The sequence below is a fragment of the Dermacentor albipictus genome, chromosome 2, assembly GCF_038994185.2.
Source record: "Dermacentor albipictus isolate Rhodes 1998 colony chromosome 2, USDA_Dalb.pri_finalv2, whole genome shotgun sequence".
Classification (NCBI taxonomy): domain Eukaryota; kingdom Metazoa; phylum Arthropoda; class Arachnida; order Ixodida; family Ixodidae; genus Dermacentor; species Dermacentor albipictus.
The window spans coordinates 202,233,174-202,247,970 of NC_091822.1; the positions used below are offsets into that span (position 1 = coordinate 202,233,174).

General features: G+C 43.7%; 1 protein-coding gene across 3 annotated transcripts in view; it reads left to right on the forward strand.

The window, feature by feature from the left end:
• mTor (serine/threonine-protein kinase Tor) overlaps nucleotides 1-14,797 on the forward strand; it is a 504,957-nt gene that overhangs the window by 320,717 nt on the left and 169,443 nt on the right. For all 3 annotated transcript variants that reach the window (XM_065435416.1, XM_065435418.1, XM_065435417.2), the window contains 2 exons: nucleotides 2,680-2,822; nucleotides 4,033-4,195. In XM_065435416.1, the coding sequence (XP_065291488.1) occupies nucleotides 2,680-2,822; nucleotides 4,033-4,195 (306 nt within the window). The remainder of the gene's footprint in view (nucleotides 1-2,679; nucleotides 2,823-4,032; nucleotides 4,196-14,797) is intronic.

Below are 14,797 nucleotides of genomic sequence, written 5' to 3' on the forward strand. Positions count from 1 at the left end.
CTTCGCATCAAATTATTTTATCATCCTTATGCTATCTTTAAAAATGATATTAAAAAAACTCAAATTGCATTTACGAATTGATGCATTTATATAAAGCAAGTCGATGACCCGCTGGTACATGACTTGGAAAAACTAGCAGCGCTAGAAATGGGGCCAAACAAAAACAAAACAGTGCACTATCGTGTGTCTTGTCTACAGGCCACACTTGTTGCAGCCCAGGTAGCAGTAGAGATCAAGGTTGTTTTCCAGCCCGACCTTCTAGTGAGTGGTAGGGCCGTGCCTACGTACGTGAGAGAGAGAGGGCGGGCACTATTTTGCAGGTTTCCTAGCATTCAGTCGCACATTCGGCATTGTTGCCAGGCTATATCATTGTAGATTTAAAAAATACAGGAAGGAAGCTTTGTGCTAGAACTTCGATTGTATCATATGGTACAAGTCTCACTCACTTTTGGTGACCTGCTGTCTGACTTGCTTGAAGAAATGTTTGGAAGTAACTTGCGATCATGGTATTGTAGTCATGACACGACACATATTGTTATTTGATCACACTGAGGAACTAATGAGGCAGACAGTCCAAAGCATGGCTACGTCCTGTTGAGAAGCCTTTGTGAAGATTACGGCATCCATTGTTCACAGTAAAATAAGGGCCAGCTGGGAGCTTCGAGAGATTTGAAAGCGTTGTGTCTCCTGACACCTGTTTATTCTGAATATTGCTGAGTCATTTACCTAGGATGGGCTCTTCACAGCAAGCAGCACATGTTACGACGAGGTAGGTGAGTCTCAGCTAGGCAATTAGCCATGGCCGTCTGGCGTTGAGCCATCGGGCAATGACGAGACACTCTCCTTATTTCCATAATTATCCGCTAACTTCGTTCTTGATTCTTTTTATGTGCGTCCTCCCCCCCCCCCATGTTTTCCATCACCCCTTTCTCCTTCTTAAGTTTCTTTTTCATTTTTTACTGTCACACTCTTCAACATTCACCGGGTTGTTGAAGGGCATAGCAGCCCCGAACATGCCTATATTTCTGTTTTTGCATGGACTTGAAGGCCATTCACCTACCTGCCCTCCCACCTATTTGTTGTGGCAGTTTCTTAGCTTCTCTTGCCCAGCACTTCCATCCTTCATATATTTTGCCGTGCACAAATCAGCGTTCTGTAGGTCTCTTGCCCCCTTTCCTACCCTGTTTTCATTCTTAACAATGTACTCAAACTAGCCCAAGAGCAAGAAGCGCTTCTCAATTTTATTATCATAATTATCGAAGTCAAATACAAGGGAAAGAAAAAGAAGAAAAAAAAGATGGGGGCGGGGGTGCTTATGCATTTCCTAGACATGCACCTCGCAACGTTTTCAGTATGCCTTTCTTCCACACAGCGTGGTCAACGATTCTGTCAAGTACCAGAAGTGAGAAGCTTTTTGATGACACAAAATCCTGGTTGGGAGCAACAAAGTATCCAAGTTTTATGCAAGCACCCAGCCCACCTTTATCTGTGCGTGGAATTTTTAGTGCTGATCCCCCCTCAGCAGATATGGTTAAAGGGACTGACAACTGGCCAGAATGTGTTGAGATGTTGATTGAAATGAAATGACCATGATTTGTACTAATGGAATCCAGCATGTTGTTTGCCATTTAAGTAGGAATTATAATTTTTAATTGCCAAAGGAAGTCCCAAAACCCAGCAAGCGGCAAGACCTGGCTATGAAATCTTGGTACTTCGGATGTATTCTATGAGATTACTGTACGTAAGTCGACTGTTATAAAGTATATCATAATTATTGATTAAAATTGCAGTTGGTATATTATTAGAGACTTGCGCATTACTCTATGCTTTGGAAATCAAAAACGTATGTGTTGCTAGAGCAACACACTGAACTCTGTATTGGGTGTAAAGGCGTCGTTTCATTTTCGATCCGATTGGTTTTGTTTAAGTACCATAGCAGTTCGACAAGAAACCACTAAAACATGTAGCTGTTATTTTTAACAATTCGGAAAACATGAATCGCAGCAGCATCGACTTTATAAACAAAATAATACTTTATCATAGCTACAGCCGCACTTGTCGTCTGCCTCCCACTAATTCTGGCGTATAATCGCTATCGCGCTCACCTATCACCAAATTCAGCATGCTTCCAGTGAACAACTGCATTCTCACTACAGATCGAAAAATTGTGATAAAAAATTTTCCACTGTGTTTTCTGTGTTAGCACTTCATGATTAGACACTCTGACCGGTAAGCTTTCCATTGCACTAAAGAAAATTGGTGTCATGAAAATCAGTTTTCAGTCCCTTTAACACGACCCAGAATGAGGCAGAGGCACGCTATGCGCGTAGCCGCAATGTTCTGTGCATGGCAGAAGGGATCGCCCCCACGACAACCCCATCTTTCGGACTGCCACTAGCCCTCACCTTGCTTTCACATTCAAGCTTTCCCTTTCATCCATGTCTCTCTTTTGGAGCCGACCTCATGAAACATAATGTTCTTTGGGAAACAGGAAAAGGAGGAGGAGGTTCGTCCGAAAATTTCAGGAGGGGGGGGGGTGACAAGCCTGGCTACGCCAATGCATGATGCGGTATATTTGTATAAAGCTGCTTTCTCATATTTGACCATGAACAGTTTTTATGGGTGTCCTTGAATTCTTTCGGGTGCCTCACAATATTATGTCTCTCTATTGTTCTCCAGCTATGGACACCAGCCAAAAGAGTTTCCAAGGATGACTGGTTAGAATGGCTCAGGAGGTTAAGCATTGAGCTTCTGAAAGCCTCACCATCTCCAGCCCTTCGCTCCTGTTGGTCCCTGGCTCACAGTTACAACCAGCTCCCCAAGTGAGAGCAGTTTGCACACTTTTTGCACACGTTTACAAGTATTCAACCATACTTAATGGTATCGTAAAAGTTTCCACAAACATGATCGGTCGCAGGAAAACAGGAGCAATTTGTTTTTTACGTGAAGAGAGCATACTATATTTTTAATTTTTTTTAATGGCATGCCTTGTATTTTATATATGTGTCCAACTTCTTAATGTGTCATCATTATGCGATTTAAAAGTAAGTAAATCTGTATTTGCCCTGAAAAACAGGCATGCTTGCTGCCATATGTGATGACCATGGTATACCTGCCAACACTCCATAATTTTCCAGAAAGTATATATTTGGGCTTATGTTACAATTTTACTAATGTTGCATCAGATTTATAATAAATAAGCTCTCTTCCTGAAAAAGTTTCACTCGTTGGCGTCCTAATTTTTTGTTGAGATACTTCTGGTAAGGAAAGGATGCAAAAATGGTACTTGCTTCAAGAAAATTTGTAATCGAACAAGTTCCTGAAGCAGACAAAATCAACAGCAGAAAAGTTGCAGAAGAAGTCACTGTGATCTATAAACAATGTGTTGCTTATCAGTCTTTGCATTTCCAAGTTTGCTGTTGCTTGTTTGCTGCATCTAATGTAAATCATTGTTAATCAAGTGCATATGTAATGTACTTCAAAAAATGGGGACTCAAGCTAGCAATAAAAAATGGGGACTACTATTCTCGTTGTCATATCAGTGGGACTTTTACGAATTGTAATGTTCACAGGTTGGCAGATATGCCATGGGGTTTGGCTCATTGTAGAGTAACACTGTTCAAAGTTGAAGCCAACTTTCGACATTGGCTTACACTCTGTCACTCTTCTAGTGTCTCAGTCCAGAATGAATTATGAGTTTGCCAAGGTAGCCCTCATTAGAAAAATCCACAGCGAAATCTAGAACCCCTTTCTAGAACTCCTTTAAGTGCCATCTTCCAATGTGAAGTATCGCATATTACTAATGCCACTCATTAATTAGCTTGGATGAATTATAGTGCTAATGCTTATTAACCATTACAGGCCTCGTCAGCTAACTTTTGTTTTGTGGTTTTGTTTGTTTTGCTCTCATCATTCTTTGCCCTGTCGAAAAACTGTCATGTAAGCTTTCTTTACCGATACTCAGTATTGGGGTACAAGAATCTGACCTCCCACCTTTTATTTTATCCCAAACTTGATTGTTGCTCTGCTCAGGGACCTGTTCAACGCTGCTTTCTTGTCCTGTTGGGTGTGTCTCGGTGAGAATGACCAGAAGGAGATAATAGAGAATTTCCAGAAGGCCCTGATGGACCAGGATATTCCTGAGATCACCCAGACTTTGCTCAACTTGGCCGAGTTCATGGAGCACTGTGAGAAAGTAAGCGCACAGTGGTCTCGTATGAGTGGTGTCCGAAGGGCAACTGCAACAAAATTCTGCATCCCATAAAAAGACTAGTTTAAAAGAGTGCAGATATAAAGCCGCCTTTGTGCAGAATACTGTTGTAAGTACGACTGCATGCATTGCAAAAGGCATAATTGAAAAAAAAAAGTAAAAGAAACCTAACTGAAAATGATGCAACATTTAGAATGTTGAGAACCAGCACTGATCGTTTGCATGACCTTGGAAATTATGTGTTGCCTGGGGCATGTTAAAATTCTCGAAGGCCATGCTCAGTCTGGGATTTGCCACATATCCACTAACCGGTAGGTGCGCACCTCATCTGCCTAGGTGCTATTAAACGGCTTCTAATGATTGTGATGAGCATGTGACGCCCCCTCGGGCATAATGTTCATTGGCCCGACAGGTGGCCCGCCAGGCTCGGTGGACCAACGAAGATTATGCCCAAGGGGGTGTTGCATGCTCATCACAATGAGAAAACTTAAAAATTACCAGCCCTGCAGCTCTGCCAGAATTGCTTTAATACTATATACCACTCGTATACAGTGCAGTCCACTTGTAGGGATACCACATATAATGATATATTGTATATACTCGTGTAAGATCCGCGCTATTTTTTTTTTTTCATAGAATTTTCTCAGGTGTGGGTTACACACAAGTCAGACCTATAGCTACACATTAGCACACTGTAGTGCCACTGCGGTGTCAGATAATTTAAAAACTGGTGGCAGATATCAACATTTTGTTTCACTATTTATGACCGCTTTCAAGCTAATCACTCTCACACAAGCTCGGCTCATCAGCACTCTCACCACTGTCAGACAAGTTCACCTCATCGGCGCACTCCCAAAGCTGATCATTCTCTGTACTGTCCATGGCATTTGATATCCGCCTGACTCTAAAGCTCTTTGCGGTGGTGTCTACTGACACAGAAAGCCACAATTCCAGAATCCGACTGTACACTTGCTGAAAAGACAATTGCTTCACTCACCCTGTCAGAGTTGTTTCGTGGTTGCCCATGGCCATCCACTCGGTGTAGCACCGCCAAAACTCTGTCTTGGGTGGCCAGTTTATGCAAACATTGAGCGGTTGCAGCATGCTTGTCAAGCCACCAGCAATCATGGTCAAGTCCGTTCAGCGGTTCGCCAGCCTAGTCTCCACTCAGTCTGTTAACACTGGTTAGGTCAACATGCAACGATCATAATAATGGTAAGCGGTGAGTGGGAAAAACTAACTGGCACCATTTTGTAGGACTTTATGGGACTGGCAGATTTTTTGTGCTTTTTCTTTTTTTTTCAAATTTTGCATTCGAAAACGGGGGTGCAGGCTACGCGCGAGGACAGCTTATATACGGGTATATATGGTATTGGTTATAACAATGAGCCGACTTAAGAGTGCCAACTTATGCATTAAGGCTATGAGAAAAAAAACATATACAGTCAAACCTCGATATACCGAACAGCACTATGATCGTGAAATAGTTCGATATAGCCAGAATTCAATATAAAAGAACTACGTAAAAAAATGCGTCAAAAGCTTCTGCAAATCAATTAATGAACCAAGGGCGCGATCGGGGATCGTTGTTTGAAGTGCGTGTTTGGTTGGGCCGCGCGCAATTGGCCTAGGTCGCGCCGACTACGCCTGCCGTGAGCGCGCGGTAGAAATGAATGTACACTCTGAATGACAATCCCCGATCCTGCTCCAATCATGGCGCAGTAAATACTCACTTGAAGGCTTCACACAAAGTATTTATTTGGCTGAAAGTACTGCAGCAGTGTAGCCTGCTTCTTATTGGCAGCCGCGTGCTTAAACATGGAGTCCTCAACATAGTCTAAACGATCCACAAGCGATAGGCCAGTGCCCTCTATCGCACTGCAGTAATGGTGTAGTAGGGCCAAAGCAGCTACAGCCTCAGTTGAAGTTGGGAGCGGAGCAACATCAGCACCTGCAGAATCAACCTCGGCAGCGTCTTCATTTGGCCGCTACTTCAACTGCGATCTCCAGGTCCGTCAATCGAAGTGTTTTGAAACACTGTCAGTAACAAAGTATCAAGTGGGGTCTGCCAAGGCATCTATGAGTGAGCGCAGTGAGCGCGCGCGTCATTGTGGATGCAAACTGCCACTTCACTTGAGGTGCGGCAAGTGCCGAGCACTGCACTGAGGTGGAGTCAGTGCAACAAATGCAATGCCAACGTTGTGCAATGCATCGTTGACGTTGTCGAACTAGCCAAGCCGCCGCATGCATACGCAGCTACATTCAGATGGTGCCCTCGGCAAGATTGATGTGTGCAGCTATAGTGCGCAGCAGTCGGAAACGCCCATCGCGCCACCGCTATCTTCGAGGGTGTTGCAGGAAAGCTCACCGCCTGTCAACAGAGCGCATGTGGTCTGGGTTGGCGGACTTCGATATATCCATTTTACGTCCCACCCCATACAAAATAAAAAATTAAAGATGCATGCGATTTTCTAGGTGCTATAGAAAGTGTTCAATGTACGCAATTATTCAATATATCTGTGTTTGATATATCGAGGTTTGACTGTATAATGATGTGTTATTCACCACATATCGGATATAACGATCAATATCTTGACTTCTGGATGGCATTTTTCGTGCAGAATAATCGTGAAATTTGCATTCTTAAGTTTCCTTAAACGAATGATGCCGAGACAGGGCGATAAATTTGCCTATGCAAATTGGTATGTGCTGCAGTTAACCGCGTTCTGCCCATGTGCCGATTGCGAAAGTCACAGAACATTGCTAGTTGGCGTAGCACGCCACAAGATGGGGCCCGCTATCTCACATCCGTGACGCCCACGATGGAGCTACGCGTGAGGAGAGAAAAAAAAAGCAAGAAGTGATGTGGCACTCACCCTTTGCCCCCTTGGCAGCAAGCATGGAAATGCGCCACGGAAGCTGCAGCAGACAGCCCAGTTGATAGGCTGTGCTGACAAAATGCAATACTGTATCGCTTAAGACAAGCTGCAAATTTTGCAAAGCTCAAAGTCTGAGCTTACAAAGGAGCACCGGGATCATGACGGCTGCAACCAGGAGCCATGCCGATTAGTGGAAAAGGTGGGCGTTGTGCGCTTGGGCGAAACCCCTGGAACCAGCACGGTGGAAGCCACTGATATTACCGAGCTCTGTAAGCATGTCACTACTGACGATGGAACAGGTGGTGCTTCGATCAAGGAGTTTCTGAGTGCAGGTAGTGATGCCTCGTTATGCTAAGAGATCTCTGAAGGGGCGGTCATTGTCATGACAGATGGCAACATTGTGCGACGAGGGTGACGAGATTGACAATGACCCATCTTTGACACTGACCCTGATATTCATGCGAAGTGCACTGTCATCGATCTAGTCATTCATTAAGATCAAGTCATTAATATCAAGTCTTAATTGCCACTAGTGTTAGCGCAGCAGTTGGACACCAAAGTTATGAACCTGAAACTCCCCTAAAAGCTACTGCCGATTTCTATTTTGGCGTGCCTAACGGCTGATACACTGTTTAGATGTATACGTGAATGTTTTATTTTTCACAGGCTACATTACAGAATGTCCATATTTTAGCGCAAGTGGCAAATTTGATTTCAGAGCTACAAAGGTATGTTCAGCAGCTTTTCTTTTACGGCAGTCCAGATATAGCGATGATCGGTTATAACAATCAGATTTTTCATTCTTCATGATGTCGGTAAAAGTAGACTGAACTGTACAGTTAAACCCTCTATATGACGAACTTCAGTATAACGAAATTCTCGATATAACAAAGTATTTAACATTTTATAGCTTCTTGTCCATAGAACACCCTGTATTTAGAACTTCAATATAATAAAGTGTGTTTACACATGATTTCAATACATGTATCACGAAAATTTTACTGCTGCTGTGAAGGAATTCTGAGACGATAACTGGAAACTTCTGCAGGTGCAGATGGTGAAATAGTTCAGTAACAAGTGGCTGCTTGCGAGCACACCTCCCAAATCGTGTGCCCTGTGACTTAGTTTGGTACCACTGATGTGAAAATATTGACACGGCATCATGAAACCGTACCTTTCGTTGCCAACTTATAAATTAATTTTTCTTTCATTTGTTTTTACTTTTTCCAGTAGACCATTAAGTTGGAAATATTTGCTGGGAAATATAGTCTGGGTAAGAAAAAATTCCTCGGTGACTGTACTTACTTGCATAAAAGGTCAAATTTCAATATAGCAAAATTTGAATATGACAAAACCAATTGCCAATTTTACAAACTTCATTATATCAAGGTTTACCAGTATAACCATTAGCCAATATGATTTCGCTGCTGTTGGTCCTGAAAGGGTGCTTTGTGTGTGTGTGTGTGTGTGTGTGTGTGTGTGTGTGTGTGTGCGTGCGTGCGTGCGTGCGTGCGTGCGTGCGTGCGTGCGTGTGTGTGTGTGTGTGTGTGTGTGTGTGTGTGTGTGTGTGTGTGTGTGTGTGAAATACACAAAATGCGTTTGGTATCAATATGCATTTGTTCACTAATATTTTCGACAGCCTTAGTGAGATTATCATCATCGATTATCAAGATTATCATCGGCCTTAGTGAAGATTAGAAGAACTGGTGAGGCTTATACATTGCTGAATAACGGTTGCGTCCTCTACTATAGAGCTCTCCTAGATAAGCAGCAATACGGGGATGGGGTAGGATTTATAATCCATAAGGACATAGCAGGCAACATTGACGAATTCTACAGCATTATTGAGAGGGTAGCTGTAGTCGTAATCAAACTTAATAAGAGGTATAGATTAAGAATAGCACAAGCCTATGCTCCAACATCCAGTCACAATGATGGGAAAGTAAACCAGTTTTATGAAGGCTTTTAATTAGTGATGAGAAAAGTGCAAACTCAGTATACTGTAGTAATGTTCGACTTCAATGCAAAAGTGGGGAAAAAGCAGGCTGGTGAACAAGCAATTGGCAATTATGGCGTCGATTCTAGGAATGCTAGAGGAGAGATGCTGGTAGAATTTGCAGAAAGGAATAAGCTTCGAATAATGAACACCTTTTTCAGGAAGTGTAGCAACAGAAAGTGGTCCTGGAAAAGCCCTAATGGTGAAACAAGAAATGAAATTGACTTCATACTTTCTGCTGATCCCAGCTTAGTGCAGGATGTAGAAGTGATAGGTAGGATAAAGTGCAGTGATCATAGGTTAGTTAGGGCTAGGTTTCACCTCAATTTGAAGAGAGAAAGAGCAAAATTGGTCATGAAGCTACAGGTCAATCTTGAGGCAGTAAGGGTAAAAGTTGACCGATTCAGGCTGATACTTGCAAACAAATATGCAGCCTTAAAACAGAGAGATGATGGTGACATAGAGCTGATGAATGAAACTGTAACTAGGTTGGCTTCAGAGATAGCAATAGAAATGGGAGACCAGACACCAAGGCAACCAGTAGGCAAGCTCTCCCAAGTAACGAAGGACCTAATAAGAAACGACAAAAAATGAAAGTGTCCAACTCAAGAGATAAAATGGAATTCATGGAACTGTCAGAACTGATCAACAAAGCAAAAATAAGTGGTATTCGAAACTGTTATGTGAAAAAAAATTGAAGAAGCTGTAAAAAATATACACAGCCTGAAATCAGTGAAAAAGAAACTTGGCATAGGACAAACCAAGATGTATGCACTGAAAGATAGGCAGGGTAATATCATCAACAATCTCAAAGATATAGTAAAAGCAGCGGAAGAATTCTCTACTGACCTGTACAGTACGCAGAGGAGTCAGGATACCTCAATTAGAAACAGTAAGGAACAGGATACAGAAACTCCACCTATAACTAGCGATGAGGTTAGAAGGGCCTTGCAAGACATGAAACGAGGAAGAGTGGCAGGAGAAGATGGAATAACAGTTGATTTAATCAAAGATGGGGAGACATAATGCTTGGAAAACTGGCGGCTCTTTATACAAAGTGTATATCGACTGCAAGGGTCCCAGAAAACTGGAAGAATGCAGACATTATACTAATCCACAAAAAGGGAGACGTTAAAGAGTTGAAAAATTATAGGCCCATTAGCTTACTCCCAGTATTATATAATATATTCACCAACATAATCTCCAATAGAATAAGGGCAACACTGGACTTTAATCAACCAAAGGAACAGGCTGAATTCAGGAAAGGATACTCTACAATGGATCACATTCATATCATTAATCAGGTTATCGAGAAATCCGCAGAGCATAATAAGCCTCTCTGTATGGCTTTCATAGATTTCGAAAAGGCATTTGGTTTGGTAGAGATACCAACAGTCATAGCAGCATCACATAATCAAGGAGTACAGAAAGCTTACGTAAATACTTTGGGAAATATCTACAGAGGTTCTATAGCTACCCTAATTCTACACAAGAAAAGCAGGAAGATACCTATAAGGAAGGGGTCAGACAGTGAGACATAATCTCTCCAATGGTATTCACTGCATGCTTGGAAGAAGTATTCAAGCTATTAAACTGGAAAGGCTTAGAAGTAAAGATTGACAGCAAATATCTCAGCAACCTTTGGCTTGTCGATGACATTTTTCTGTTCAGCAACAATGCAGATGAGTTACAACAAACGTTTGAGGACCTTAACAGAGAGAGTGTAAGAGTGGGATTGAAGAATAATATGCAGAAGACAAAAATAATGATAAACAGCCGGGCAAAGGAACAAGAGTTCAGGATCGCCAGTCGGCCTCTAGAGTCTGTGAAGGAGTATGTTTACCTAGGTCAATTAATCACAAGGAACCCCGATCATGAGGAGGAAATTCACAGAAGAATAAAAATGGGTTGGATTGCATATGGCAGACATTGCCAGCTCCTGACTGGAAGCTTACCATTATCATTGAAAACAAAGATGTACAATCGGTGCATTTTACCAATGCTAACATATGGGGCAGAGACTTAGAGACTGACAAAGAAGCTTGAGAACAAGTTAAGGACTGCATAGAGAGTGATAGAACGATGGATGCTAGGCATAACGTTAAGAGACAAAAAGAGAGTGGTTAGGTCAGAGAGCAAACGGGTATAGACAATATTCTAATTGACATCAAGAGAAAAGAATGGAGCTGGGCAGCTCATGTAATGCGCAGGTTAGATATCCGTTGGACCATTAGGGTTACAGAATACAGGGTACCAAGAGAAAGGCAACGCAATCGGGGACGACAGAAGACTAGGTGGAGCGATGAAATTAGGAAATTCGCAGGCGCTTGTTGGAATCGGTTGGCGCAGGACAGGGGTTATTGGAGACCGCAGGGAGAGGCCTTCGTCCTGCAGTGGACATAAAACAGGATTATTATTATTATTATTATTATTATTATTATTATTATTATTATTATTATTATTATTATTATTATTATTATTATTATTATTTTCAAACAAAATGTTCTTAAACCTGTCTTCTATGAACAAACGTATTGTCAATTATGTGCTGCCTCTGCCACATCCTTGTAGCCTTGCCCTCTTTTTCATCATTTCTACTGTGCTTAGAGCTGTGCCACCATGTGCACGTAGTGCTACACCCATCATTTGCAGCCCTTCAGTACACTCAGACTTCATATCAGCATAACCTGCCATGGTATCGGCACAGTGGCTAATCATTCATCACAGCCAGGCATCGGGACTAGCTTATCAGGGAGTAGATTTCTTTGTTCGTGTCTCTGCTACAGGCATTTCTTGGTTGTGACATCGAAACAAATCCAGTTGGGTGTTTATAAGTTCTTAGCAATATAATACGTGGAAAGGGGTAGGAATTTTGGGAAGTTGAAGGAAACGGCAGGTTTGAATGAAACTGAATGGGCCTCCGCTGCATGTACACCCATAATTTGTCCACCTCCACTTCATTATCCAGGCTTCAAAAAAAAATTTGTAATCTTATATTTGCACATCATGCACCACTCTGCACAAGCCCGTCAGCACGGCATGCAATGCATGCTTAGCATGTTTGTTGGCACTTTGCAGAGTGTGCGTGGCTGCAATGTGGCCATGAAATGCATAGAAGCTAGAAAAGGTTGGCTACGTCCAAGGCCAAGCTGCCAAACAGCAAGAAATAACATGGCAAAAAAAAAAGTGGTCGCGATTGCTAGCATTGTTTTACACATCGAATGCATGAAACAGTGAAGCTGCACTGAACGTAGGATATAGCTCTTTAGCTGTTGCGCCAAACTGCATCGAGCAATGGCGTAAATCTCCACATAATTTGCGTATCCCTCTTTCAATTCCAAACCCGGGAAAAAAAAGTTAGCAAATTACGTGTATAAATAAGGTAATGTTTTCCTCAGCTGTTCATTGCATTGCTCAGGTATTGCAGCACTGTTTAAAATGAACAGGTTTACTTACAGTATCCAAAAAAGTGTTGCTGAGCAAGTGTCATATTGCGTGCTGAGCTATACTATAGAAGGTATAACAATATTTTCACAGTGCTTGTAGGCTTACTCACTATATTACTTAGGTTACGGCACAATGGTTATGTCAGCAAACATGGAATATGGCAGTGCATATCAGCCTCTAATTTAGGCCAGTGTAATGATTTTGTTTCACTTCTGTTACAAATTGTGTAGAGATAAGGGGGACTGCCAAGGGGCGCCACACCTTGGCACACCATGCACCGCTGTTAGCCCACGCCTGCCATCATCAACTGCAGTCCAGTACAAGCTCGAGGAAACAATGGACGACAACCATGTGCACACTCGGAAAGAATTTACATATTACAGTTGCAACCAGCCCTTCGAGCAGGCCAGCTAGCTGTAGTTTACATCACTGAGGCTCCTGCAAAGTGAATGATACGCTAGGTAAAGAAGGGTTTCTGACTTACCAATTGAGGAACGGTTGCCACGGCAAAACGTTGTTGACCAACCACGTGCGAGACAACGGGAGGCGTGGTGAAACCTTCCGCACTCGCCACGTGCTGGTGGCCAAGGAGACTCGGGCAATGGCAGGGGAATCTTACATGGCACACCCAGTGACGTTGATAGTGCTTGCGATTCCCTGTGCACTGCCCGTGAGAGGAAGGCTTTCCCCTTCTCCCCGAACCAGCTGGCACTTGTGCCCGACATGATGTTTGCTGTATGTGCTAACATCATGGGACAGGAGGATTCCTACGACTGTTGATCTCGACTTTTTATTTTTATTTTAATTGAATTGTGACCACAAACAGCTTGGCATCTTCTTGTGTGGTGCACTACAATACAAATTGAATGGTGCGTGTAGCAGCAAAAAGGTCCCGAGCACAGTTCAATGTCCGGTGCACTGCAGCTAAGCCTTCCTGCCTCGCTGCTGGTGCAAAACCACTCGCTAGCTAGTCCTTGTCCAGAGCACAGCTGGTAGACAATGTTGAGCATGAGCCATCCCACTGAGCAGACAATGTCGCCATGCTTTTCGACTACCGCTTGCCTTATGCTCGCCTGAGCGATATGTTCAGTGCGCATGAGCCACCCCACTCCTCTATTGATCTGTTTGCTGGTCATGTGAGGCCTGTTGCACCTGTCGGGTCAGCAATCTAGCTCTTCTCTTTGCTGTTTACTGGCCCCTCATAGTCGGGCACGCATTGGACGGATGAAGTGCCAGTTGCTCCTTCTTTTATGCGAAGCATACTAGCCGCACAACCACGCTCTTCCTTGCTGCGCCGCGCGCGGCCGCGTAGCTACCATATGACGTCATAATAGCTGCAAAAGCGGAGGCTCAACTCATGCGCTCGCTTGCGGCCGCGTATCTACATAGCCGGGTCTCAGCTCGTGCGCTCGCCTGCGGTCGCACAGATGGTACTGCGGGCTAACTCCCGCTCCTCCCGCTAGGGCACTGACGTCACAACAGCTGCAAGCCGGGCTCAACTCTTGCACGATGGGCTGGGTGGGAATCGAACCAGGGTCTCCGGAGTGTGAGACGGAAACGCTACCGCTGAGCCACGAGTACGATGCTTCAAAGCGGTTTAAAAGCGCCTCTAGTGAATGCGGTGTTGCCTTAGAAACGAGCTGTTTCTAAGGCTCAGGCGTGCGTCGCTTGCTCAGGCGCACATTTCGTTGCCGCGCCGAACGCTGCGTTGCTCGACGCTCACCACGTCCAATGCGGGGCACGTAGTCGCTGCGCCGTAGCCCATTGTCTTACACCCCTTGGCGGGTCGACGGGAACGCTGTCGCGTTCCATTTTTGAAGGCGAAGCAGTGTAACGCATGAGTTGTTTCTTCGTCTAGCCGAACCAAATATAGCCAAGCAACAGCAGTTCACCAGGCTAAACAGTGGTTCAACAACTAAAATAAAGGCTAGTATGCTTCGCATCCTGGGCCTAACCTTAGCTAAGCCACAGCCATTTTTTTTTTGCTCTCTTTGTGCTTGTGGTGAAGGAGTGCTTTTTGTTGCGGTGATATACAGTCAGGCTTAAGCACTTGCATGAGCCCTCAGGCCATCTTGCGTGCAGGGCATTTACACTGTATTAGTACAACTGTGTTGTGCTCCACTGGAGAGAGAGTTCAAATATGCTGGTGGGCGTCTTGTTGTGAACACCCATTTCGCTGTTTGCCCCTCCTGTCAGCCACTCCCGTGAGCATTCACACCAAGTAGAGACCGGTGTCTCAGCCTCCAATGGTTCAAAAGGCGTGAA